The following is a 25,612-nucleotide window of genomic DNA, read 5'->3' on the forward strand; positions in this document are numbered from 1 at the left end:
TCCCATAGGTTAGAGGTTAAGTAGGTTCAGGCTAATCTTGATTTGTGACCCAGCTTCACATGTGCTGTGGTGAGGTTAAGCCTTTTTCCAGTGGCAGCTGCCTTCTGCGGGCTGTGATGAAGCCCATACACACTAGATGGCCCCAGGAGAACGCAGCGCTGCTTGGAAATTATAACCAAAACTTGCTATCTTGGATTAAAAAACAAAGATAAATGAATTTGGTTACACCAAATCAATGCTCATAGAATTGTTTAGATTAAGTTTTTCAAGTTGATGGAAAGGCAATTGGCACGTCTCATGGAGAGGCCAGAGACTAGCACTGAAATTTTATATTTATACAATAGAGATTAATGTCCAAGGTATATTTTTTCAGAGAAGCCCATGGACTGGCTACAGCTATGTTTCTTTTTTCATTACCAGCATGTAAGAATGGAGATGGGGGTGGGGGGAAGTTGTTTCAGAGGAAAAATAGTGCCATACTTCTATTTCTGTGACAGAGCAACCAGATTTGAGGATGAGGTTTCATGCTTGCTGTGTGCGGTGGGACACCCTGCAAAGAGCTGTGGGCAGGGTGTGGAGCCTGATGGGTTGTACAACACAGCACTACACACTGACAAATTCCAGCTGTGAAGCCTGGCCCTTACTGTGGCCTTCTGCATTGATAAATGCCATTAAAGTGTATGAGATTTAGACAGATACCTTGAAATTTTTTTAAAAAGTAATTAGGCTTGGTTAATTACTTTTAAGGAACAGAAGTGGTTTTGCCTCCATCTTCATATTATCAACCAAATAAACATGCCTGTGAGAATCCCCACAGCCAAAGAATAAATGCCAAGAGTAGTCCTGGGGGTGATGTTTAGCACTTTGACACACGCTATGAACATAGTACATGTCTTCTTTAGGGTTGGGTCCCCAGCAGGATTTATTTCTGCGTCAAGGAAGATTACAACTAATAGGATTTGCTTCTTGGAGGCTGTTGGCATGTTTGGTACAAACCCTGCACAGTGCTTTCTTAAAGAAGAATATGGACCCTGTTTGTCATATTTTTCTTCTTCTTCTGGCCTTCCACAAGATAAACCCATCTGTTTCATCTTGTGTCACAGGATGCTCTTGTTCTCAAGACAGCTTTGGAAGGTAAGAATGCTAGTTACCCTACTCGTAGCACCAGCAAAGCAGCTCGGAGACTCCCAACATATATTTGCCGATGATGTGAACACCAAAACCAAACAGGTGGCTGCATAATATGCTTCCTTTAATACCTGGATAGTATTAGCTTAAGCATAGAATGAGAGTTCTCTTATTTTGCTGAGATACATAGTTGCTTGCATAGCAATTTTTATGACTTCGTTGTATTCTTTGTGGGAAAATGGGTGTAAAACCCAGGGAAGGATGGATGCATGGCTTATGCATGCCCTGTACACAATACCTTATAATTATTCAAGTGCTTGTAGACCTGTATAGAGAAATAGTTTGTCAGCTATGAATGTGGTGTATGACCCGGAGAATCTTCTGGTTTCTGCCTTAGGAGTTTGCTCTGCATGTCTGCACTGTTGAGGCAGATCCCTGCAAACATTCCTCAGGACATCAGGAAAATTAGAATAGAAAATTCTCACCTAACAGAATTGCCTCGTGGGTCTTTTGAGAATGTTAGTGCCTTGGAATATCTCTGGCTCAATTTTAACAACATCACTGTGATGCACATTAAGAGCCTGGAATATCTGCCCACTCTGAAGGAGCTGCGCTTGCAAGGGAACAAATTAAGTTCAGTGCCATGGACAGCATTTCAAGACACCCCGGCCCTGAAAATCCTGGATCTGAAGCACAATCGGCTGGATGTCCTTCCAGAACATGCGCTCCGCTATCTGCCCAACCTGACCTATTTAGATCTGTCCTCAAATCAGCTTACCGTCATATCCAGGGATGTCTTCTACAATTGGCCCGTCTACCAGAGAAGCCAGAGGGCAGAGGGGCAGATAGAAGCTATTTCCAACGCTGTCCTGGCCCTCCATGACAACCCCTGGATTTGTGACTGTCGCCTGCGGGGATTTGTCCAGTTTATCAAGTCAGTCGGCCCACCTATTATTTTGATGAATTCCTATTTAACTTGCTCAAGCCCGAAATTCAGGGCAGGGAAGTTTTTTCATGAAGTGGAGCTCAACAGCTGCATGAAGCCCCTGACCTCAGCCCTTGACACCAACCTGACAGTCCCAGTGGGGCTGAACATCACCCTGACCTGCTTTGTGCAAGCCAGCCCTTCCCCTGTGGTCTGGTGGACCTATGCGCTCAAACTTTTAAGGGCATTTAATGGTAAGCAAAGCTTTTTCATCTCTTTTTTTTAAAAAATTTAAAATTTATGTACTGCTATTCTACTTACATAGGTCTTCAGGCCATCACAGTTACCATGCTGGCTCTCACTCCTGCTTTAGAGCATCACAGTTATTGTGGTAGCAATAATCCAAATAATCTTAATCATCCTGTGTGTCTGACTGGCATGAGAAGACCTGCTTCATGCAGGATATCAGTCAAAGATGAGAAGAGCACAGCCTCATTTCTACACAATTATTTTGTGTGGATTTTTAGTAGTAGTGCTTTCATCGTGACACATGAAGTAAGAACTAGTAACAAAACATCAGTCATACATATATAGTAAATATATAGCTAGCTAGACATGCATATACATTCACACTATATATTATATACTAAATACACATACACCCTATATTATTATGTATGTGTGTTTCTAGGAGCAGGAACAAACAACATATTTGTGGTTTTCCATATGCTGTCTCAAGAAATACCCACACAAACCACAAAACCCTTCAGCTCTGTTGCCTGTCTCCCTCTGTTCATGTTCTACAACAAAACCAGAGGTTGTAACCCTCCGCAAACCTGGCTTATTTATATTCTTTATTGAGGGCCTCTTAATATGAGGCCTTTTCCTCTTCCTCCCCATCCAGCTCCATTCTTGCACATCCTCCTTCACATTTATTTTTACCAAGAGCCTTCAGTAGGACAAGCTGCTATTTTCATCAGGTAAGCTAATAATGTATATGGGCACCGCACAGGTTGTGTGTTCCTAATAAGCCAGCTAGCTAAATAAGATAGCATTAGCCCTTAATCCTGCACTGCTATTTGCTTTAATTGTAGTGTCGTAGCAGCACTTGTGCATCTTTCCATAAGCACATGCTGAATTAATTATGTACAGGCTTTCCCGAGCCACAGCCACATGCCCCTGTTTGGGCAGACGGCAGGGGGTTTCATACTGTTCTCCAAAGCTGCCTCTCATGTCCAGCCCAATGCCCCTGGCTCCACACGCCTCTTTTCAGCCTCAGCCTTTTGAGACCGACAATTTCCTGCACTCAGTCCTAATGTAGGATGGAACGTGTGTCCAAAGCTGCAACTGTGCCTCCTGCACCTCAGCAGCTCACCTTGGCTCGCCCTGACCTGAGCAGGCTGATGGCAGCTGGCACATGGGCAGCTTGGCATCTGCCTGCAGCAACCTCCCCAGCCGCTCGCACGGGGTCGAATGCCCTCCCTGTCTCCTGATCTCGGGCATTTCAGCGCATTAATTGCCTGTTCGCCCAGATAACACTTTGCTGACAAGCTCTGTTGGGATTTGGCACACTCCCATGCCCCCTTCCTCTTCCCGGGGCAGGGTGCATCCTGCCTGGCCTTCTGCCCCCCCATTCCACGCAGGAATGGTCTTGGGGCTGCCCCAAGGGCACGGTGGCTCCCTGTCTGCATGGGCAGGAGGGGTCCCTGCCTGTTGACATGGCTCCCCTCTTCCCACAGTGTCCACTGAACCCATCAGCGAGGACACCATCCGCTCAGAGCTGCTGATCCCGGCGGCACGGCCAGCAGATGCTGGCAACTATACCTGCATGGCTGCCAACTTCTTGGGCAACTCCTCGGTGGCCATCACCCTTCAGGTGGGAGCCCTGTGGGCATCCACCACTCCCGTGGGCTGGGCCCCCATTGCCCCCGCCGAGCCGGGCACCCACGTAGAAGTGCGCATCGCCAAGCAGACGGTCTATGGCATCACCCTGGAGTGGTTTGCAGTGGCAGCGGCAGCAGCAGAGCCGGGGGAGACCTGGTACACCCTCCTGGTGGGCCGCTATGACGCCGCCCAGAAGGACACCATCTACATCGGCCCTGGCGTCAACACCTACTCAGTGACCGACCTGCTGCCCGCCACCAAGTATGAGGTCTGTGTGGCTGTGCGCAACCAGGCACCCCGCAAGGGCCAGTGTGTCGTCTTTGTCACGGGCAGCGACATCAGCCAGCTGGAGCAGCGCGAGAAGCTCATCCACATTGTGGTCATCGTCTGCGCCATGGTGCTGGCCGTGCCTGCTGGCATGTACGCCTGTACCGCCGAGGCTCGCCCCGGCTGCTTGGCCCGCTGCCCCTGCGCTTGTCCCCGCCGCCGCCGTGGGGGCCAGGCACAGGCTGCGGGCAGCAAGGAGAGCACGTTGGACAGCCTGCCTGCCGGCAGCGAGGATGGGCTCTGTCGCCCCGAGGGTGGCCGTGGTGCCCGGCAGCCCTTGGCCCGTGAGGAGCCTGGCAAGCCCCGGCCACCCCATCGGAACAGCGCTGACCTCTACTAGCCCAGCCCTGCCCTCTACTAGCCCAGCCCAGCCTGCCCTGCAAGTGCAGCGGCACCTTTCTCAGACAACCTTGAGCCACAGCATGTGCTGGTTTTTCTTGAAGGACCACGCAAAGAAGGCTCAGTGCTGTAAGGACTCAGGGCATGGTGGGGCACACGGCCCGGATCTGCAGCAGGCTTGGAGAGCCCTGGGAATGGGGGTACTCGGGGGGGCGAGTGGCTGTGCCCCCCCCCAGCCCCAGGCTGCCTCTGCAGCACTGTCATGGAGCAATGCACACAGATACACGGGGAAACAAGCATTAATGAAGAAAAACACCCCAAAACCAACAGCAACGCACACGGAAGCAGGCCAAAGGTCCCCCTTGCCCACTCGTAGGGGCTGGTCTCTGTTTCTGTATTTCTCCCAGCCGGGGGGTGCAGGGGGAGGCGTGTTTGCAGCACTGCCCTGTGCCGGCTGCCAGCTCCTCCTGCGTGCAGAGACCGGGGGCCTGGGCAAGGCTGTGCCCACAACTGGCAAGAAAAATGAGGATGAGAAGGACTGGGGCAATGTGATGCAGCTATTTTGTTTCACTTGGCGAAAATTTGTTTTGGTAAGGGCTATTGGTTGGTGGTGAGTTTTTTTGGTGGGTTTTTTTGATATTTTTTTTTCTTACTCCTTAAGGTTTACACAGCCCTAAGAGGTTCACAGCCTTGGTTGTACAACAAATAGGAAACCTGTGAGTGCTTGCTGAAACACCAGCATGATGTAGCTGCAGCACAAGGTTTCTGAGTTTTTGAGTTGGCGCTTTTTTTTTTTTTTTTCTTAATTTTTGTACTAGACGGGAGGGGAGGGCCTTTTACTTGTGTCCAGACATCTTAAGAGGACCATTTCAGTTTCACACTATCTAAAAAGAAGAGCTGCAGAAAAATGAACACTTTGCCTTTTGCAAGCCAGCACTCAACTGCTGTTTCCCCTTCCACCCTGCCCATCACTTGTCTCCTTTTTTCCCAGGAGGGCCCTGTGGCTGCCGGGTTATTGTAGCTTAACCCCAGCCTGCAACTAAGTCCTACTCAACCTCTCCCTCACTCCCCCCACTTCCACCAGCAGGATGGGGAGGAGAATCAGGAAAAAAGGCACAATTTAATAATTTAAATAAAATAAAATAGTAAGAATAGTGATAATAAGAATACTAATGAAAAGGAGAGAGAAGGAGAGAGGAATGAAACCCAAAAGGAAAAAAAACCCCAAGTGATGCACAACATGGTTGCTCACCACCCACTGATGGATGCCCAGCCAGGCCCCCAGCGGCGACCAGCAGCCCCAGCCAGCTCTCCCCAGTTTATATACTGAGCGTGATGTTCCGTGGTAAGGAATGTCCCTCTGGCTAGTTTGCGTCAGCTGTGCCGGCTGTGTCCCCTCCCAGCTCCTTGTGCCCCTCCAGCCTTTGTGCTGGCAGCACCTGAGAAACTGAAAAGTCCTTGACTTAGTAAAAACATTACCTAGCAACAACCAAAACCGTCAGTGTGTTATCAATCAACATTATTATGCCAATTCCAAACCACAGCACTGCACCAGCTATTAAAAAGAAAATTGACTCTATTCTAGCCAAAATGAGGACAGGGGTGATGGGGATGCTTGGCCTGAATAAGGCTGGCAGGAAAAGTGGCCGGGGACAGAGAGGGTGGTGGAGCTGGGGTTTGGGATCCAGGCACCTCCCCCAGATGCAGATGGGCCATCTACCCATCCTGCTGCTTTGAAACCGAAGCTTGCCTCCTTTCTAGAGGTAAAATACCCCAAAATGTGCATGTAAAGACAATCGGCCCCTGCTTGCAGAGCAGCTCATGCTGCATTTCTTGGGGGTCTGAGGACATGTGACTTACCTGTTTCTTTTTTGGCCTCATGCTTTCCAGTACAACCAAAGCACATGGCTGGTAGACCTGCAGCCCTTTTCATATGTGTTGTTACAGACCGCCTCAAAAAGAAAAAAAAAAATAGAGTAGAAACCTCAGCGGTAAGCAGAGATAAAGCCTAACGTGAGCTTCACTCCACGGCAGTTTGGCTTTCTAGTTGTGTTTTTGTTTTTGCTTTCCACACCGTCTGTCCTCCGGCCCCAGGATTCCCCCCCAGCACCTCCTCCTGCTGTAACTCGCTGCACAGCTTTGGAACAGAGACCTCTTGCTAATGCTGACCCTCGGTGTTGTACTTCAAGGCACTTCCTAGTCTTGTCAGTCTTTTAGTGTCAAAGTAATAAACACGACAGATTTTCAGAATATGCAGATGTCACCTGCTATTCATTTCTATGAATTTAGTTACCAATTGCAAAGCAACCTGGATGCCCAGGAGCTCCCAGGAGGGATGGGGGACGCCGGGCAGTTGTAGCATGTGTCACGGGGTCTGGAGCGGCAGGGAAGGAGCAGAAGCAGCCAGCCAAGCAGGGAGACAGCCTTGTCCTGGAGAAACCCCTGGGGAGATAGTGCATGTGGGGTCAGGCATGAGCTGATGCTGGTTAAGGACCAGTGTATGAGGGGGATGAAAAACAAATCAGGGGCTGTAACAACTGGTCCTCTCCCACCCTAGTCAACAAGGAGGGACAATGGCAAACTGTGGAGGCTGTAAAGAGCTGCTGAACCACAGCGAGGGACAGCCAGAGAAAGACAAAACTTCCCATCACCACATGTAGAAAGTTCATAATAAAGCACACAGCCTGCAGCCTTGTGAGGAGCCTTCCTCCCCTGGGGCCATGCCGCAGCAGGCTGCAGGGCACAGCGGGTGCTTGGCCAGGGGCTCCTCTGTGACCCTGCCTGTCCCCTGCACCATCCCGCTTCTTGCCTCCTCTCCCTCGAGGCTGGTGTTGCCCAGAAACCATGCAGCCCCTCTCCCGATTCGTGATCCACAAAAGGGGCCATGTGGTCACCCTAGAAAGCCGCCTGGCTGCCTGTGCCCATGCGGACACATCACAAGCACTGACAAGGCATCGTTGCTCACAGAAGCGCACCATCCACAGACGCACCTTTTGCAGGTTTTTTTTGGGTTTTTTTTTTTTATTATTTACAAACCCGTCCCTCGAAGTTGGAATACAGAGTAACTGGAAAAGGGTCTCACAACATAGTAATAAAACATCTTTATTCCCTCTTAAATATAATCTCTAAGACTAAAAGCCTATAATTCCTGTTAAATCTCACTTAATTCAATGGTCTTTATAGGCTTTCCTCGTTAGAGAATGAACATTGAATACTGGCTTCAACACAACATCAGGGAAAACAGTAGTACAAGGAATAAATCACAAACGTTTGGTACCTCAGGAAACGCTGCAGAGCCTGGCAGAGACACAAGCAGCAGAAGGCATGTGCTCACAGAGGGCAGCGGGAGCTGGCTGTGGGCTGCATCCCACCCGTCCCACCGGCTCACAGCCGGAGGACAAGGATGAGGTGACTGAATACACCGTGAGAGCCTGGGCCTGACACCACGCAGCCCTGGGAAGAGGGACGAGCAAGAAAACAGTGGAGGAAATATGAGATGCGGCAGGAGAGACTATGGGAGCAGCGCTGCGGCCACAGCCCCCAGCTCGGACCCTGCTGCACCTCTTGGCCACAGCTCCTGGCTCAGCCCATGGGTGGCATGAGCGATGGTCACCCTCTGGCTTCTAGGTGGATTGAACCAAAGTTAAAAAATACAGGATTTTCCCTGTATGTAGGTAACTTCTTATTCAACCAGCTATCCCCTAAGCTGATGAAGACCTGATGCAAAAAAAGGGAATTAGACCAGCTAACGGGGTGAGAGGAGGCCCTGGGGGTTAGGTCTGCTGGTCCAGCTGAAATGACAGCTGGAGAACAGTCTCATGAACCTCTTGTGTCCTGTCCTGTCAGGTTTGTTCCCCATCTTGATGTCCACGGTGCTGATCCATGACAGCACAGCTGCCCTGGGGGGCCAGGGCTCTGGCAGAGGGTGCAGGATGCTGCTCCCCAGCCAGCCTGGTGCATGCTGCCTTCTCCCCAAGGGAAGGGAAACAGCCAGGCCAGCTGAAAAACATCTCCTCAGAAACAAACACGAGAGAGAAACTATGGGATAGATCCAGAGGAAAAGTGCTCTGCCTTCGGTGCCTTTTTACCATCATGTAACAGGAAAACAAAGCATCAGCTGTTCTGCGCACACACACACACACACCCCCCATTAGCTGCTGCATAATTCACTCAAAAATACTGACAGGAAAAACCAGAATATTCTATGGAAACCTCCTTTTTCACTCACCAGTCCCTGGAGCAAGCCAGGTAAGCTGATAAAATACATTTCCCGACACCTCCTGCTCATCTACAAAACCAAATGATCTTTCCAGACACTTCCCTGACCAGCCTATGCAACTTCCCAGCACTTGTCTATACTTTTCACTTATCATTTTTCTCTCAGTTTTACCTTGTCTTCGCTGCTGCTTTAATCATGTCTTTCTCCTGCCAGCTTCTCTCTCCTTAGGGGACGTGGTGTTGGAAGGAGACAGTACTGGGTGAGCGCGGCTATTGAACTTCTGAGCCCAAATCTTGCCCAGCTGGTCTACACAAGGCTGCGGTGGACCCCCCATCCCCCAATTAGCAGGCAAGTCCAGGACAGCAGCAAAGCACAGCATCATGTCAACGTACTCTGGCAAAACCCAGCATAAGCTGCAGGATAAACGAAGAACTTCTCCAAGCCTGCTCGCTTACCTTTTGGGAATGGAGGTACTCAGGCCATGAGCACATCGCTCCGCCAGCTGTTGCAAAATGTGTCGCACCCTGAGGACAGTGGGTACCAGCTACACACTACTCTCTTGCAGCATCGCTGCTGTAGGACACCCTGCCCTTGATGTAGTACTGGTGCCACAGTCTTCTAAAGTGGGGCTGGGGTTTGAAGTGTCAGGTTTTTGGACACCTCAAACCCACCTGCCAGACCAGGTCAGAAGTGGCATCCTTCAGTGCCTTGGCTGCAGAGCGCCTTGTTTGAAAACCCGGACTCTGGGGTAGGGACCTCCAAACTGGGGGCCAACCTGAATCCCCGTTCATGTGGAGAGACTGTGGCTGGCGTGAGGGTACTCAGCACCCCGATCCAACAGCTGCAGGGAGGGACCAGTGCTGGGACACAAGCTGAAGGAACCACACTCACAACTGGACACAGACCGCAGCGTTTGCTGTGGGTGGGGTGACTCTGTAGCATGTAATACTTGCTGAAGGTGAGGGGTGGCAATCACAGCGAGAAGTTGCTGTCGGATCATGGGGTGCTGACAGACACGGGGGAGACCACAGCACATAAACATATCCATGCACAGCCTCAATCCGCAGTCTCTGGGGGCTGCCAGGAGCACCTAGATGTGGGGCTCACCAATAGCTGCGTTCCTCTTCTCAAACCTCATTTTGAGCTCTGACACGAGGGCATTGTGGGCACTGCCATGACCTCTCTTCTTCTGTTTGTTTATGAACTTGGGAGTGAGGGAGCCAGACACAGTCGGTACCCGCCACCCTGGGGCATCACCCTTGGGAGCCAGGGCGGGGGGCGGCGGGGGCAAGGGGGTGGGCAGTGGCACGGGGGCAGCCTGGATGTTGTTGTTGCTGTTCTCGTTCTGTAGGCTCTTGGCATCGTCTTCAACGACAAACTTTTCCGCAGCATTGCTGGGTATCTTGAACTTCAGCCACTCCATCCTGACTGCCCGGGGCTGTGGGGTCTGTCTCTTTTTTATGATCCTTCTTACCGGCATGATTTTGTTGGACCGCTTGTTGCGCCAGAACATGGCAGTAGAGATCATGATAGTTATCAGCACCATTATGCCCATGACACCAGCTAGCACTCCTAAGGCTTTCATGGGGTTATCTTTAGTTTGCATCAAAAAGGCGGCCATAGGCCCTTTGTGAAGAGTCTGTAAAAGAGTACAAAGAAAACACGTGACTTACTCTATGGGACAGACAGCGACCCAGAAATTTCATTTGTCCAAAATATGTAACACGCAGGGCTGACTAATGGAAATTGTCTCTGAAAAAAACGAGAGGCAAAGAGCCAGTCCAGGTTTGGAGAATTTAGGTGGAGCAGGAGGCTGGGCAAGCATTACAGTGTAGTGAGATGGATGGATGGCGAGCACGGAAGCTTACGGGACTATTACTGCCAAATTAGGATGGATTCCTCCACCTCACCGTAGTGTTCGTTTAACTTGCAAGAACCGAGCAAGAAAATAATTGGCTCCAGGATCTGCAGCTGTATTGTTGTACTACGTTTCAGAGTTAATTTCCTAGGAATAATAGTGTTGAACCCAAACAGAAGTCTTGAGTAGAAAACAATCTTGCAAAAACAGTTGCAGGTGATGCAGTTTATGGGGTTATTACTGAGCATGGCACTGAAAAGATTATGAGAAAACTTCACTTCATAAAATTCGGGTGTACAAATGAGTAGTTAGCAGGTATGTGCTGCATTCTGTTTTCAAGTACTCTTTTACAGACATAACAAAACTCTTTGAGGTAGGGGAGATGAGTAGAACTAAAGAGCTTTGTTTTTAGAAATGAAAGAAATAAACAATAGCATAAGCTACATATGGCATATTAAGGACAAATGAATGGCCTGTTCACTCTGCAGCTTAGCACACTGAGCGTCTCGGAGGTCCCCGTATAATTTTGCGGATTTTGCCCTGCGGGTGGAGCTTGGATCTTTTCACACTTTTCCAGTACATGATGGTGGAGATCACCATTGTTACAGAAATGGTGGAAAGGACGCCACTCATGCAAATTCCAAATATTGTCCATGGACGCTTCTTGAGGCCTAAAATATAGGATTTTACCCTGGACTTGATCTGGAAATATCAAAAATAAGAGAAACTGTCAACCCTCGCATGGTTATATATGAAAGAGGCCTGTATCTCTTATAAATACAACTAGGGAACTAGGGTGAGACATGTACAGGGTAGAGAGCATATAAAATAAAGGGAGCTAAGTGTTGAACTAGGCACAGAAGAGGAGACAGTTGCAATGGCATTGAACTGAATCCAGAAACACTAAAAGAAGTTAGGAAGCAAACTGGTTGATCAGGGAATAAAGGGGAGCAGCGCAGCACATGGATCACCCGTATTATTTCCAAGAGACGTTCATAATGAATACAAGCTCCTGCAACAATGTCTGGACAGACAGTGGTGTTGCGGAAGGCCAGGAGATCTTTCAGAAATGGCACATTCACGAGCAGGTTTGTTTACCAAGAGCCAGTCATAAAGCTATTTGTGGCTGTGGAGGCACAGGGCTGCGCACCGTGCCCCACTCCTCTGGCCTCCACTCCAGGAGGGAATCATCACCCCAACTTTGCATGTCTAGTAACAGGTTATCTGCATTTAGTTAGCGGTCTAAGCTCCCAGCTTTTAGTCAATGAGGAGCAAAGGACACCTCCACAGTAGTAGCCACCACATGCTAAAACAGGTATTAAAGACAGTGAGCATAAGGAGAGCCTCGTGCCTAGCTTGAACTTGCACCTCTGACTTTTAGACATTTAAGGTGAGATCAGATGGATTTCCCTGTATGACTCTAAACTAGGACGCCCACCTCTTTATCCTCCACAGTCTGTGGAGGGAGATCACCGAGTATCCCCAAAGGGTGCTTCAGAGCACCTCTTGTCATGTATTACACAGGAACAGTATTTGTTTTTAAATTATATCCCTAAACATAGTGAATGTAAATTCATTAATAAACACCCCATTGCCTTTTCACTTCACTTCTCTATTTTCACAGCTTACCTCCAACACATTGTCCAAGACCACTCTTCCCCTACCTTGAATGTTTCCTACTGCTGAAGAGAAATGGACGAAGAACTGCTATCAGAACTCATGGACCATGTTACCTTACAGGTAGTGACCAATTTTCAGCATTTTGCTGTGCAAAGAGTTTTTCCATTATTTAATTAGCAATGGACCTGAGCTAGAATCCAAAAGCAGAGCAGCCCGTGATTTGGCAGAGCTTGGATTCACATCAGCTTTGCTGTTCTGCATTACATGGATTTTCTGTACTTAAGTCCCATCAGATGACAGAAATTCTAGCCTGGCTTACTTGATTTCATGTGAAAGTCTGATGAATGAAGTGTCAGATAAACCATGCTAAGTAGTACATGGCCCAAAATGAGTCCACTTATTATGAGTGTTGTCAAGATCTATTTTGTAGCAAGACACTGATGGCTAAATAGTATAGAATCAACACTAGGAGAAAGATGACATATATTTAAGAAGATGCTGTATCTCAGTAATAATTATTTGACTAGCTATTTGAAAATCTTGAATAAATGGGATTAGACAGAAATACAATGTATCTATGTTGCCAGTGTACAACAGTTGCAGGGGTGAGAAGCGATGGAAATCGTATGGGGAGTTTCAGAATTTGGCTTCGCTCAACTCTTCCTCGTCTCACTAAGTCTGGCACCTCTTCAGAGCTTCCAGTTACAAACAGGAGATTAATACCAAAACTAAACCCATTAATAGTTAGCTGGTTCAGCCTACATTCTAGTTACTGGGCTGGTACTATACAAAACGCTGCCTAGAATCAGCCTTGGATAACAATTCTTCTGTAACCTCTGCATAAAATCATAAGGCATTTTGTAAGCATACGGTGGGAGAATTTCTGTTCGTCACGGCTGTGACAGTCACCTGATAAATAAGAAGAATAACTTGCAAACCAAGCCTGGAATGTCATTATCTTAGCCAGCCTGCAGAGAAGCTTGTGCTAAGTGCATTTGTCACCAAAAAGCTTTGCAATCGTGTCTGTATCATCACTGTGGCCCAGTTAGTTAACACATACAACAGGTCTGAGAGAGGTCTGAGCACCCTCTGACAGAGAAGTCTGGGAGCGCTTAGACACCTAGGTTTAAGCAGTTTGGCCCTGAGCACTACCCTGCATGTTCAAAACACCTTCAGGTCCTTGTATCGATTGCCAACACTGCCTCAGAACCGGGTCAACGCTGCCTCAGAACTGGGTCAGCGAATAGTGCCACTGTGTGACTTATTTAGCTGTCCTTCCCTAAGAGGCATACTGCATTTTGAAGAGCACTGGTTTCTCTTGTACACGTAAAACAAAAGCAGATACACAATGAAACGAAAGCTGGTTTGGGAAGCAACTGCCATACCTCTGTAGGCCAAACCCTGGAAAAAACACTCTCTTTCTTAATAGCCATCAAAGGAGTTAAAATACCACTGCCCACAGAAGATAATGCTTTGCTGTTTTTTGCTGTGATTTCACAGTTATAATGAGCACTGGCTCAGAGAAAGGCCGGGGGCAATTAGAGGGTTACAGAACCGTGGCAGAAGTTTGGAAGTAGCTAAACTGTGCGCTTCAGCTTCCAGAAAGAAGTCCAATCCTGAGACAAGAATATAATTAAAAGGATTAAAGCAACTCTTTGGATTAAAAGATGTCATCACCTATTTTTCATTTACTAGGCACGTGTGGTCCCTTGCAGGACCCTTGTGACTGGTATGTCCCCTGCAGAGAAGCTCCTCAGCCCAAGTCCCATGGGCTGCTGAAGCGTCCAGCGGTCACTGGGACTCGCCCGCTTTTGAGGGGCTCTAACACTGACACATGCCTTTGAAGCCAGTTTCATAAGACCCAGCACTGCGCGGTTAAAGCGTACATAGATGCTTTCAGGCTGTGTACCTGAAGGGCAGGCTGTGGAAAACACTCCTCTGCAGCACGTGGGGCTTGTTCTTGCCATGCCTCCTTCTCGAAAACCTGATTTTCGCAGGGAGGATGCCAGTGCCTCTCTTTGCTACTGAAATGGTGACCTATTTCCTTTGGTTTTCTCTCTCCTGACACAACGGTTTGCAGCGTGCAGACACCCACACCTCCCGGCAGCTTCTCAAGAGCCTTTCATAAAATGCATTGGTTGCAGTGAGCAGAGCAAGTGGGTGATGTATCTAGAAGCTGGACCCAACAGGAGTGTGTGGTTGAGCTGTTCAACCACGAGACCAGCTAAGGCTCGCCGACTATATTTAGAAGTCTAAGTAAGTAGCCGAAGCTGTTTAGAGCCCAAGTTATCGCAGATTATAGACAACTCAGGTTGCATCAACTTGAGCAAGTGGGTCTGTACAAGCCAGCTGGTTCTGAGGAGGCCACTTCCACATATTCAGCATTTCTGAATATCAGATTGCTCTGGTGTGGCTGCAGGGATGCACTGCCTGCTAGCACTGAAGCAAGCTAGGTGTTCTCCCCACACACATTTTAGTCTCAAAGAAGTCCACTTAGTGCAGTTGGAGCTGTCTGAGACACGAGCCAGCCCACAGTATGTAGAGATGATCAGGAGATTTGCTTCAGAAATAACTCCTGATCCAAGGCAGAACACAAGCTGCCCCCTCCAGTGCTCACCCCAATGCGCAGTGCTATCACCTGTATATGAAGGCTGCATTTACAGATGCCAGCATGGGGCAAGACTTCTCAAATCAAAACAACCTTCTCTGAACAATTCTTTTCCAAGGTGTGTGTAACTGGGGAAGAAGAGGCTAACTGCTCTGTGAATGTGGCAAAGGATGTTTAGTGCCACCAGCAAGCACAGTTCCCATGGTTTCAGGGTTCGTATGAGAGAGGAGATACCCACGTTAATTCACAGAAGGAGTTTGTTGAACTCTTCAGTTAGAAGAATCTAAACTGGAGACTTACCAGCTACATTTAGAAGTCTAAATGTGTAGCCAGAGCTATTAAGAACCACACATTGTGCTGTCTAAATATGGACTTAAGCCTCATCCCATGAAGAGATGTAAATAAACACCCCCATATATTTTCAGAACCTCGGTGGAGTCATGAAGAGGCAGAGGGATCTCCTCACCAGGCCAGCTTTCAGGATCAGGAATGGGAATCAGCCTTCCAGGAAAATCTTGGGCAGCAAGATAGATTTTTGAGTGAGACATAAGGGTGGAAAAAAGAGAGGCTTTTCCAGCACGTTTCTTATTCTGTTGAGAAAGGATGGGAGATTAACAGATGCCACTCAATACCGATTTCCATAAACCCAGACTCAGTTAAATTAAAAGGCCTCTGGAATTTTTTTATCACTGTATTATTCTAAGAGCAAAAGGTCCTTTTGATGTGCAATATTGCTGAACTTCGCTACAAGCCATCTATCTCGAAGGGCACAGCCTTGCGCTAATTGCAATGGTAAATGTTAATCAGAAAATATGCCTGTTTAATTACTTTGTGTGATTAACACTGCAGGAAACCTCTAGAGGATGCATTGAAAAATATCCTCCTTATCCAAAATCAGTAATACATAAATACCCACCAAACAGCTAACTAAAAAAGACGTTGTACAACTGAAGCACAAAGGGATGAAATGTACATTCATAACAGCCTGAGTAAGCAAGAAATTGAGAGAGAGAATGCAATGTCCCTACACCAAGGGGCTGTTCTCCTCACAAGGTGCCAGCAGCATCTGCACTGTCTCTGGGACACGGAGTGACTGAGGGTCTTGTACGCTGGCACTGCCTCTCATGTGCAAGCTGAAATGCGAGAGTGGTTTTTGCAAGGTGATATGATGTTCTTGAAGACAAACAACTCAAATCATTGCAAGCAATGAAAGAAGTAATGAAGAAATATACAAAAAATTTATGGAGGATGTGCATTGGGTTAGTAATGCAGGTCCTGCTGAAGAGACCTACTAAAGCAAAGAAAGAAGATGCTGTTGCTATCTCAGGCTCTGGTTTGGGACTTAGCATCAAGGAAAGCGTGGGAAGAAGTGAAAAACTGTCTCAGAGCAGTCCATGTCTTCACAGCCCTCTTTGCTTCCCCTTTAGACTTTACCAGGAGAAGCACTCCCTCACTTTGTGCCCTGGAGGGGGAGAAAAGGAAGAAGAGAGGGGATTTTTTACAAGACACTTTCTTCCATCAGGTGCTGACATTTCTTCAAGCTCTAGAAGGAAATCCAGGAAACTGTTTGTCCCAGAGCATCAGTTGCTCTTGCTTTCCTTCCAGATGTCCTTCATCAGTTGGTTCAGGGACACAACTTCTCCCCCAGCAGCAGCAGCGTGGGGCACCCTCTCTCCCTCCCTCCCCTTAGCCTGGTACCTTAGCCCTGCACGCTACCAGAAAGATTGCCAGCTCCTCTGGGAGGACAGGGAAAGGAAAGGGAAAGCTGGAGGCTAGATGCAGGGGACCAACAGTGCCTGAGGCCACCTGCTGCCACCCACTCCTGAGATGCGTGCCCCACGGGAAGCCTGGAAGCAAGGCAGGGAGGGCGGGTGCTCCCACTGTTGGCTACAGGTAGCAATTTTTATTTGCTGTAAAAAAACCCCCAAACTTAGGGTTTTATGAGAAATCAAAGTGATAGGCAGCTTATTTCCTTTACATCAGTAAGAATGGCTAAACCTCTAGACCTAAAGCAGGGACGCAGCATGTGCAGCCCCCCGGAGCCTGGAGGCGACATGCCCTGCCCGTGCTGAGCCCCAGCACTGCTGCATGGCGGCTTCCAACGGGCCCTATGGGCAGCCCCACACCAGGCTGCCCCACGCCAGGGCACAGCCCGGTCCTCTGGCAGTCCTGGCAGGGCAGGCACTGACAACAGGGACCGGGAGCTCCTCCTGTGCTGCTGGTGGCAGAGTTTGCCTGGCCACACAAGTGTCCTCTGCAGACATCATTAACTTCCAGCGGGCTCTGAACTGTACACAAGAAGTATCATGTCATTGCATCTGATAAGGAGTATCAGTGAAGTAAGAGGAGATGGAGAAAACGGAGTAAGACTGCGACAGATAAAGGAGTGGTTGGCGCCTTTTGACCAAAGAGAAGGGCAGCTGCTGTCTGTAGGAAGAGATTTGCATCTTTGCCCAGTATGTATGTGGTCCAGAGACTGTCAGGGTAATGATGTGTTTCTCATCTACTTTAAAGCACATTTCCTCCCTGCTGGTACCTACTTAAAGGCATGGCAAGGCAGTTACAATAAATAAGAATCATGCAAGCGTGTGTTGCTCACCATAAATCGCTGCTTGTTCTTTGGCTGATGTAAAAGTTGCACTAACGGGAAACTATCAACCTATGTGTGCTATCTTTCAGAGCCTTCTTGTTATATCTGCTAATAATACTGCAACTATTAAACTCGCATTCAAAATTCTATATACTTTAAAGCGTTTCTATAAAGTTTTTTTCCCTTTTCCTATGTCACTTACATTGACTTGCAAAACTGCTCTGATATATTTCACTCTGGCGCCAGCTACTTTTCATTCACTTTTTGTTTTATTCTTCTGAATGAAAACAAAAAAGCAGAAATTTAGCAGTCAGGATTTACCTTTACTCTCAGGAGCCTACAGTCCTTAGTTTGCACCTATCTCTAACGATCAGGTGCCAGCAACTCACCTTCCAACTACACCACGCTCCTACCTTTGCACCTTTGCAATTTCTCTGACCAAAATGCCTTTTACGTTTGTGGCCGTAGAATCCAGCTTCACCACAAGGCTCTAGAAACACTCTACAAAACAGAGCTAGCAAGGAAGGAGAAGCAATAGCTGGCAACTGTTTGGCTGTTGGTTTCAACTCTTGAAGCATTTTTAAAGTAGCCTCAGAAGTGGAGCAAGCAGTGTCCACTCTTCAGTGCCTCTCAAGGATCGTCTCACACAAAGATTTTTCTAAAACATTTGCTTACCTCCTCTGTGATATCAATCTTCAGAACTGCCGTGGTACTGAAGGACGGGGAGCCTCGGTCTTTGGCCTGCACCACCACCGACCAGATGCAGTCTTTATTCTTTGTGATGTTGTGGATGATGTCCAGGGAACGGATATAGGATTTCAGCTTGATTTCCCCAGTGCTTTGGTCTATGTCAAACACGTTGGCTGGATCTGCTTGCATGATGGAATAATCCACAATGTTGTTGGGCTCTTCTGCATCTTGATCTATAGCCTGGTAGGGGAAACGTAAAGAACAAAGATCTTATTGTTTGTATGTCTGCCTGAAGACAAAACTCTAAAAGTTCCTGAGCATTTACTTCTGATAATATCCATGCTGTGAAATGACTGCGCTGTTTTTGTTTCATCTTGGAAACAATTTTTGCTTTTCTGGTATCAGCTATGCTACTTTTTGTAGTGAAAAACAGCAGGAGTAGCGTTCTTTTTGTATAAGCGATTTCTATTTGAGATTAAATAAAATCAGAGGAAAAACTGAACTGTAACCCATCTATAGAATGCAAATGACTCAGTGCTGGGGAGTTTCTCACACAGCGTGGGGGACAAATCTGAAGTGATAGAGAACAATGGGATTAGCTCTGCACCGTAAACTAGAGCTGCCGTAATTTTTGTGCCGTCATATTTATTCTGCTAACATGAGGTGGTGTGTAATCAGGCTTTGCTATATGCATTCAAATATGTGTAGTATAAGATCTTCTGCGCCTTCGCTGGTGAATTGTTACTGCGTTTTTTTTTTACCTCCCGTTCCACACTGGATCAACAAATACAATTCTGCAAAGTGAAGGGAAAGAATCTGTGTGGTTGAGCACAAAGGCAAGGCAGGAAGGTTAAGTATCCAAACCCCTGTACTTTCATTCATTCATCTTATTTGGGCTTCTTATGATCACTGTATAATCCAGGATCCTCCAGCAGCTGATGGTTCAAATATTGTAAGAGAATTTTATCTTTTGCCTATGGAATTTATTTCTCCTTCTCAGCACTCTGTAAACACTATCATTCCACGCTTTAATCCATTTGTTACATACAAATGGATGTGCAAAAAATAGAGCCCCAGGAAAAGCCAACTTTCAGACATTCATCACGATCCCTGAGCAATAAACAGCAGAGTCGGGGCTTTTTCAAAGCACTCTGCTTTGTGACACACTGTGTCATCTCTCACCTCGATCTTCACTGGTGACCCGATAATCATTGTCTTTTCCTGGATGTTTTCATTGAACTCTGGAGAGTGGTCATTGACATCTAGCACAGTGATAAACACTTCAGCCAGGCTGTATTTCCCATCCGTGTCCTCTGCCTTCACATAGAAATTATACTTTGAGTTCACTTCAGCATCTAATACAGCCCAGGGCTGGGTGTAAATTATACCAGTTGATGGGTGGATTAGGAACCTGGAAAAGAAGCATGGAAAAACTTCTGGGTTTTTGGGTCACTTAATGTGTGTTTACAGCCTAGGGCAAAGGTGGGCTCTAAACACGGAATTGAAGATTGGTACTCTTCACCTAACTCCTGTCTGGCTGATGATTCCAAATCATTCACTCTACCTATTTTTGTCTAGATCCTTTAGTTTTGAAACTATCAGTGTCTGGTGTTTTTCAATTATGCATTAGCCATTTAACTGCATTTTCTGTTAAAGTCTTTGTCCTCAGTAAATGCTCAGTGTGATGGCCTTCTCACAGAGCGATTTCTTTGCGTTAAAACATTAAGGAACTGCATATTTATTTTTTTTTTCCAGTTTATAAGTACAATATATTAGATCATGTCCTGCATAAATTAAGATTGAATGATATCACCTCAATAGCTAAGGGAAGCATGCCACATATCATATTTAAGCTCTTTACTTCTCAGAATGGGTAAGAAAAATGGCTGCTCTTAAATCCCCCAAAGTGCAGGGCAAATTACCCCCTCCAAAAATAATCATTTTTCCATAGACTGGCACTGGGATGGAGTGGGTGTTCAGATTTATTGATAGCAAGTTTGATTCTACACATTTGTAATTACTGAGACACTGTCAAAAGTGTCAGCCAAAAGCTTGGATTTATAGAGAAGATCCCAACACAGTGGCTTTTTAAAATGGACTGCCAGCGTTGGCTCCAAGCAGTAGGGTGTTTAACAGATGAAAAGTTTTATATACGCTTTTATTAATATACAGGATAACAAAATATTTTCTGTGTTTCCTCTGTGAGCACAACTGAGAGACGTTATAAAACGGGCACTTAATAATCCAGACTCTTCGATTGTTTTCATTACCCTATTAAATACAAATACAAGGCTTGATGAAAGCCAAGACCTGGAGGTGGAAGGAGCTGTGCCAAATCTCGGTAGGGGACAGTGCCTGTGCCAAGTGCCTCCTTAGCACCCAGCCCAGCCTGACCATGCAGAGAGGACTCTCATCACCCCCATTTTAGTGGGAGACTAGAAGCACTGAAATATGAAGACATTACAGCAGCGTACCCCGCTCACGCTAGCAGCTTAGATATAGGATTGCCAGCATAATGGTTTTATCTTCAATAGGAAACGCTATTCCTCTTACTCCAGGATAACTCATCCTTCGGCCAACGCAACTGGCACACAAAAAAATCATGCTTCTAATTGAAACTTAAATCTGCATTAAACTGTGTGTTCAGCAGGTCTAGAGGTCCCAGGGCTAGGAAACCAATCCAGCCTTCCAGAGCCATGCCATTCTGGCACAAGAAAAAAAAATATCTCATACTTAGGAAGGAAAAGAAAGTCTTGACATTTTAATTTCCTTATTCAACAGCATAAAACACTGAGTCTGAGCATCCCCCTAATTCCAATCAGAATAAAGTTGCACTCCTGGTTTTTTTTCTAAATCCTTCATCACCAACCTTCACAAGTTTCTTTGCACCAGCTGCTACATTCTAAACCTAAGAGGTCTGCCTGCACGACATGACCTTTGCCTGCTTGCCTCTATGCAGTTAGCAGCTAGCTTAAGGACTTAGTGAAGAGCTCAAAATAATCCATCGTGGAAATGCTCCCATATGTGTATCCTTCAGGCTACAGAAGAAGTTCACCCTTAACATTGTGGATTTTGGGCTTTGATTGTGCCTCCTAAATGGCTTTCACCTTAATAAGAAGAGTTCAGCTTTAACTCCAGGTGGATAATGTAGGAAGAAAAACGGATTCTGGGGATGAGTGCCTGAAAAGCTCACTCATTGCAATGTTCTGCCCTGCAACCCCACCATACCCAGGAGCTGCAGGTTCCAGTAGCAATATCTGTGATGGCCAGTGATGCTAGCCACGGCTGGCAGCCCCAACCAAGGAACCAGTGCAACTACTGGGGGGGAAACAGTGTGGGAGAAACCTTTGTTTCAAGGATGCTCTCACCCCAGCACTGCCCCCAAAGACAGGGAGAAGGAGCTAGGCATCACCACAAAATCAAGTAAGCATCAGATTCCTTTCTTCCCTGATGCAGGGCTCTTAGGCTTAAATCTATAAAATGCCTTGAACACCCAGTGCAGCTGTCCTCCAAAGCTGAAGTTTATATTCTTGAAGGTCTTGTCATCTTTGATTTGTTTTGACAAGAAACCGGACTATTCATACAGCTATACGGAAATGGAAGGGGAAAGAGCAAGGGATTTTTTTCCCCTCCAGACCTGACTTTTCACAACAACTAGACCAAAACCTCCTCTTTCTTTCACAAGTGTCTTTCAAATGGTGATTGAACAGGTCTGTGCATTAGTACTTCAGATGTCTTATATCTCTTTGGGGGCTTGTGGGTAAAATTCCATGGGTTCATGAAGCAGATGTTTAATGATCACATTGGTTTTTCTATTGTTGTTTTCACAGAACTCACAAAGAACACAGCATAAATGTCCTTTAGAAATGAGCAGGTCAAGAATTAGCCTGTGGTGGTTTTTTGTTTGTTTGTGGCTTTTTTAAATTCTTTTAAAACTCTGCTTAGAGGTTATATAGTTTTTTTTGTTGTGTTTTTTTTGTTTTGTTTACTTACAGATCTGCTCCTGTTCCATAGATAGAGTACTTGACTTCTCCCCAAAGCCCTGAATCTGGATCTGTAGCCTTAAGAAAAGAAAATCAGTGTCATTCTTTACTAAACTGCAAAAAAGAAACGTTTCATTTTTCTTTTAACAACAGGCTATGTAGAAAACCCAAATGATTTTCACTCTTTTTGCCATCACATTTTTAGGGAGAAATCACATAAATGTGCACTTAGAAAACTGCAAAATCTAACACCAGGGAAGGTCACTGTCCCAGGGAAGCTGCTGAGATGTCTCCTGGCCAGGCGGGTGCCCAGAGGCTCGAGCAGGGAGAAAGCCACTAGATGGCTCCATCCATTGACATTTAACACATCCTCCCTTTAATAGAGATGAAGCTAATCTCAATGACACGAACAAACTACCCTCTCTCAAACTTTCCTAATTATCAGTTAAATATTAATGTATATTCCCCAGACAAAATTATTTACTTTGTATAGAGTATTTTTTAAGCCTCTTCTTGTTTGATTCAATTTAAAGTAATGCATAACAAATGTTTCGAGCTATACACAATATTTCAGCTTTGCTTATATTTTAATCACTCTTGTGCCTGTGTGACTTTTAGTAATGCAGATACTACACCAGATGATATCTTTCTTCCAGACTCCTGTTGGCTTCCTTTCTCAGCCCAGGATTAGGAAAGCTATTGATTTGGTAACAGCTATTTCCATAAACTCCCGCTTCTCGGATCGCTCTGAGGTGGTGTTACGTTATACCTTTGTACCTGGCCATCAAAATTCATGGCAGCAGCGGCTGATTCATTCATCACCTTGTTTGACTGTTTGGAAACCAGGACAATGCCTTTGATTCCTGCATGGTTAGCGTAACCCACCTGCAGCCCTACTGCAGCTGTTCTTTAGTTCTTCGGCGTGAGCTTGTCAGATGCTCTCATCCCATAATTTTGACCTCAGTCTACTTTAGGACTGCCTAACTGTTCCTAAAATATTTGCACACTTGGGACTTCTGCCAGAATTCGTATCCTGAGTCCTTGTAGTGCCTCAATTTGTCAAGTATATTTGTGATTCTGGGTCAAGTACTGAGTGACAGCACATGACAGTAAATGCTACATGGATTCCTCAGCTATGCTGTCCTGTGTACCTTGGCTCAGAATGGCTACTTTTGCTGCTTTTGCAAACTTTAAAAAAAAAATCTTTCTTTTCTTCTCACCTTGGGCATTTTTTATTGCTCTTGCTGCAAAGATAGTGATGTTTGGAAGTCTCTGTTTTCTACAGCTTTCCTGTCTGTTTCCTCTAATAACCTTTTCTGTATCGTTTATGTTCTGCTTCTCAGCTTTCGTTCTTCCATTGCTAAAATTTGCCTTCAGCGCTTTATTATCATGATTATTTAATTTTCTTTCTTACTCACAGCCAGCCTGTGCTGGAGATCTCTGGCAACCTGTGTCCGTCATCCCTACCTGTGAGGCCTCCGCCAGGCGCCTTGCATCACCCACCGAGCCCCATGTGGCCAGGAGCTCTCCTGCCTTTGGGACACCAGGTCTGTTTCCAGTCCTAGCAGCTGCACCGAAGAGACACAGCTCTCATCAACCGACCGCTGGAAATGATTCTCCAGCACACAGGGCCCATGTGATGCCCTGATTTTATTTCTATGAAAATGTGATATACTGGGAAATCTATAGGCATATTTTTCCTGCTGTGAGAAGACACTTACATAGACAGCTTTCTTTCCCAGCTCTAAGTCTTTTGATGTTATATTCTTGCCTTCATTAATTGTCTAATTCTGCATTTAGAAGCCAGATTCCTCCCAGGAGGAGGGGACTAATACCAGCTAAGGAGCCATCTTGTTTTCTTTTTACTCGTACTTAAGCAAGCAAATCCAGTAAATCCAATTCCATGATCAGTGGAACTGTCACAACCGACTCTTCCTGCTGGACACTGATTTAACAGGGGCTTTCTTAGTACTCACAGACCCTGTGATCTGTCTTAAAAGCAGAAGGCCTTTAATTAAAAATCAAAGTGAATTTGTTGTTCTGAAAAACATTTGCCTAAAACTTTATTTTTTTCAGAAGTTTTTTTTCTGTTTGCTTTTTTTTTGTTGATGCTTGAAAGGAACTGGAGTCCAGAAGCCGACGGTGAGTACGATTTGCTACTTGCCTCTGTCCACCAGTTTTAAGGTACTTGAACTGTCACCACAGGCACTTAGAAAAGAGAGCATTTCTTAAGAGATTAATGAAACTTACTGTAACAGCAACTACGTTAGAGCCTCCCGGGGAGTTCTCAGGGATCCTGGCAATGTAGTAATCGGAGGAGAACTTTGGGACGTTGTCATTCGTATCCAGCAAGCGTATCACTACATCAGCCGTCGAGCTGAATTTCTCTGGTGTGTTCACCTCTATTGCAAGAAGCTAAGAAGAGAAAACCAGGAAGTTACTAAAAGCAGCTATTATTACTTCTTAAAGGAGCTTCTTTCCACTACCCACGGCACATTTGTACATTTCAGCCTGGTTGGACCAAACACCTCAAAAACAGGGAGAGGATGAGCTGGGTCAGGGTGCAGCCTAGGCTTGTTTGTGCAATCCTGTGATGGCAGTCAAGCTGCGGAAAGAGGAGTTCCAACCTGTGTATACATATTAGACTTCATGGGACAAATGCAATTGGTCATAACTGACCAACACAGCTCAAAAAGCTGTAACAGAAGCAAGCAAACACCTATCCCTGGGCAGCTCTGAGAACACAGAGAAACATAAGCACCGAATAATTTTGAAGAACCTTGTACACTGAATCACAATCCTTTGCAGAGGAAGCATAAATTCTTAGTCAGGGAAGAAGTCAGGGCAATAAACTGCACCAAACAGGGCAAGGAGATGAGAGAACCGGTACCCTGGGCTGTTTGGAAGCAGCAGTACCCCCACCCCAAATGTTGGATGGTCAGGGATCAGGCACATACAGTAGAACCCCCCTTCAGAAGGTCTGTGAGAACTCCTACCACCAAACTCCTTGGGACCCTACGCTCACTGCCTTGTGCTGACTAGGACTTTATCAGGTACCCACTGGGACTTTCGGATTGCCTCACTGCCTCCGAGGAGAAACAGAGAGCTCTGGCATAACACATTCTCATAACTCTGCTCACCTGAAAGGGCAGGCAGCCCCGTACAGCAGAACCAGGGGTGGGGAGAAGCCAGCAGGGTGGATGTTCTGGCTGGCTGTCAGCAGAGCTTAACGTGAGTGCACACTTATCCTCCCGTCAGCTGAGCGATGGCACTGCTGGGTCAGCAAGTGGGTTTCTTACATTGCCCCCAGCACACAGGGAATCGATGCAGGGAAGAGCAGTCACCACAGAGACGGCAGGGGATAACCCAGGCGCCTGGCGCACAGCAGCTCTCAGTAGGCAGCAGGGAGCTCTCAGCTCCCCACTTGGGAACAGACCTGAG

General features: G+C 46.6%; 2 protein-coding genes across 4 annotated transcripts in view; one reads left to right on the forward strand and one right to left on the reverse strand.

Moving 5' to 3' along the window:
- The first annotated feature begins 934 nt into the window (after nt 1-934).
- LRIT2 (leucine rich repeat, Ig-like and transmembrane domains 2) lies at nt 935-6,848 on the forward strand. The gene is made up of 3 exons (XM_040607357.1): nt 935-1,134; nt 1,526-2,307; nt 3,793-6,848. The coding sequence occupies exons 1-3, from the start codon at nt 1,025-1,027 to the stop codon at nt 4,602-4,604; spliced, it is 1,704 nt and encodes a 567-aa protein (XP_040463291.1). The 5' UTR covers nt 935-1,024; the 3' UTR covers nt 4,605-6,848.
- The window catches only part of CDHR1 (cadherin related family member 1), a 51,326-nt gene continuing 31,123 nt past the window's right edge, over nt 5,410-25,612 (reverse strand). For 2 of the 3 annotated variants that reach the window (XM_040607355.1, XM_040607354.1), the window contains 5 exons: nt 24,422-24,586; nt 22,182-22,249; nt 19,371-19,599; nt 18,174-18,428; nt 5,410-10,461 (listed from right to left, as the gene is read on the reverse strand). In XM_040607355.1, the coding sequence (XP_040463289.1) occupies nt 9,913-10,461; nt 18,174-18,428; nt 19,371-19,599; nt 22,182-22,249; nt 24,422-24,586 (1,266 nt within the window). In that variant the 3' untranslated portion in view covers nt 5,410-9,912. Of the gene's footprint in view, nt 11,383-18,173; nt 18,429-19,370; nt 19,600-22,181; nt 22,250-24,421; nt 24,587-25,612 lie in introns of all 3 variants that reach the window. The other variant, XM_040607356.1, reaches the window with a different exon arrangement.

Source organism: Falco naumanni, chromosome 9 (assembly GCF_017639655.2).
Source record: "Falco naumanni isolate bFalNau1 chromosome 9, bFalNau1.pat, whole genome shotgun sequence".
Lineage (NCBI taxonomy): Eukaryota > Metazoa > Chordata > Aves > Falconiformes > Falconidae > Falco > Falco naumanni.

Coding starts and splice junctions, on each gene's coding strand:
- LRIT2 (XM_040607357.1), top strand. CDS start 1,025: ATGGACCCTGTTTGTCATATTTTTCTTCTTCTTCTGGCCTTCCACAAG. Junction 1,135..1,525: donor TCTCAAGACAGCTTTGGAAG/GTAAGAATGCTA, acceptor TTTCTGCCTTAG/GAGTTTGCTCTGCATGTCTG. Junction 2,308..3,792: donor ACTTTTAAGGGCATTTAATG/GTAAGCAAAGCT, acceptor CTCTTCCCACAG/TGTCCACTGAACCCATCAGC.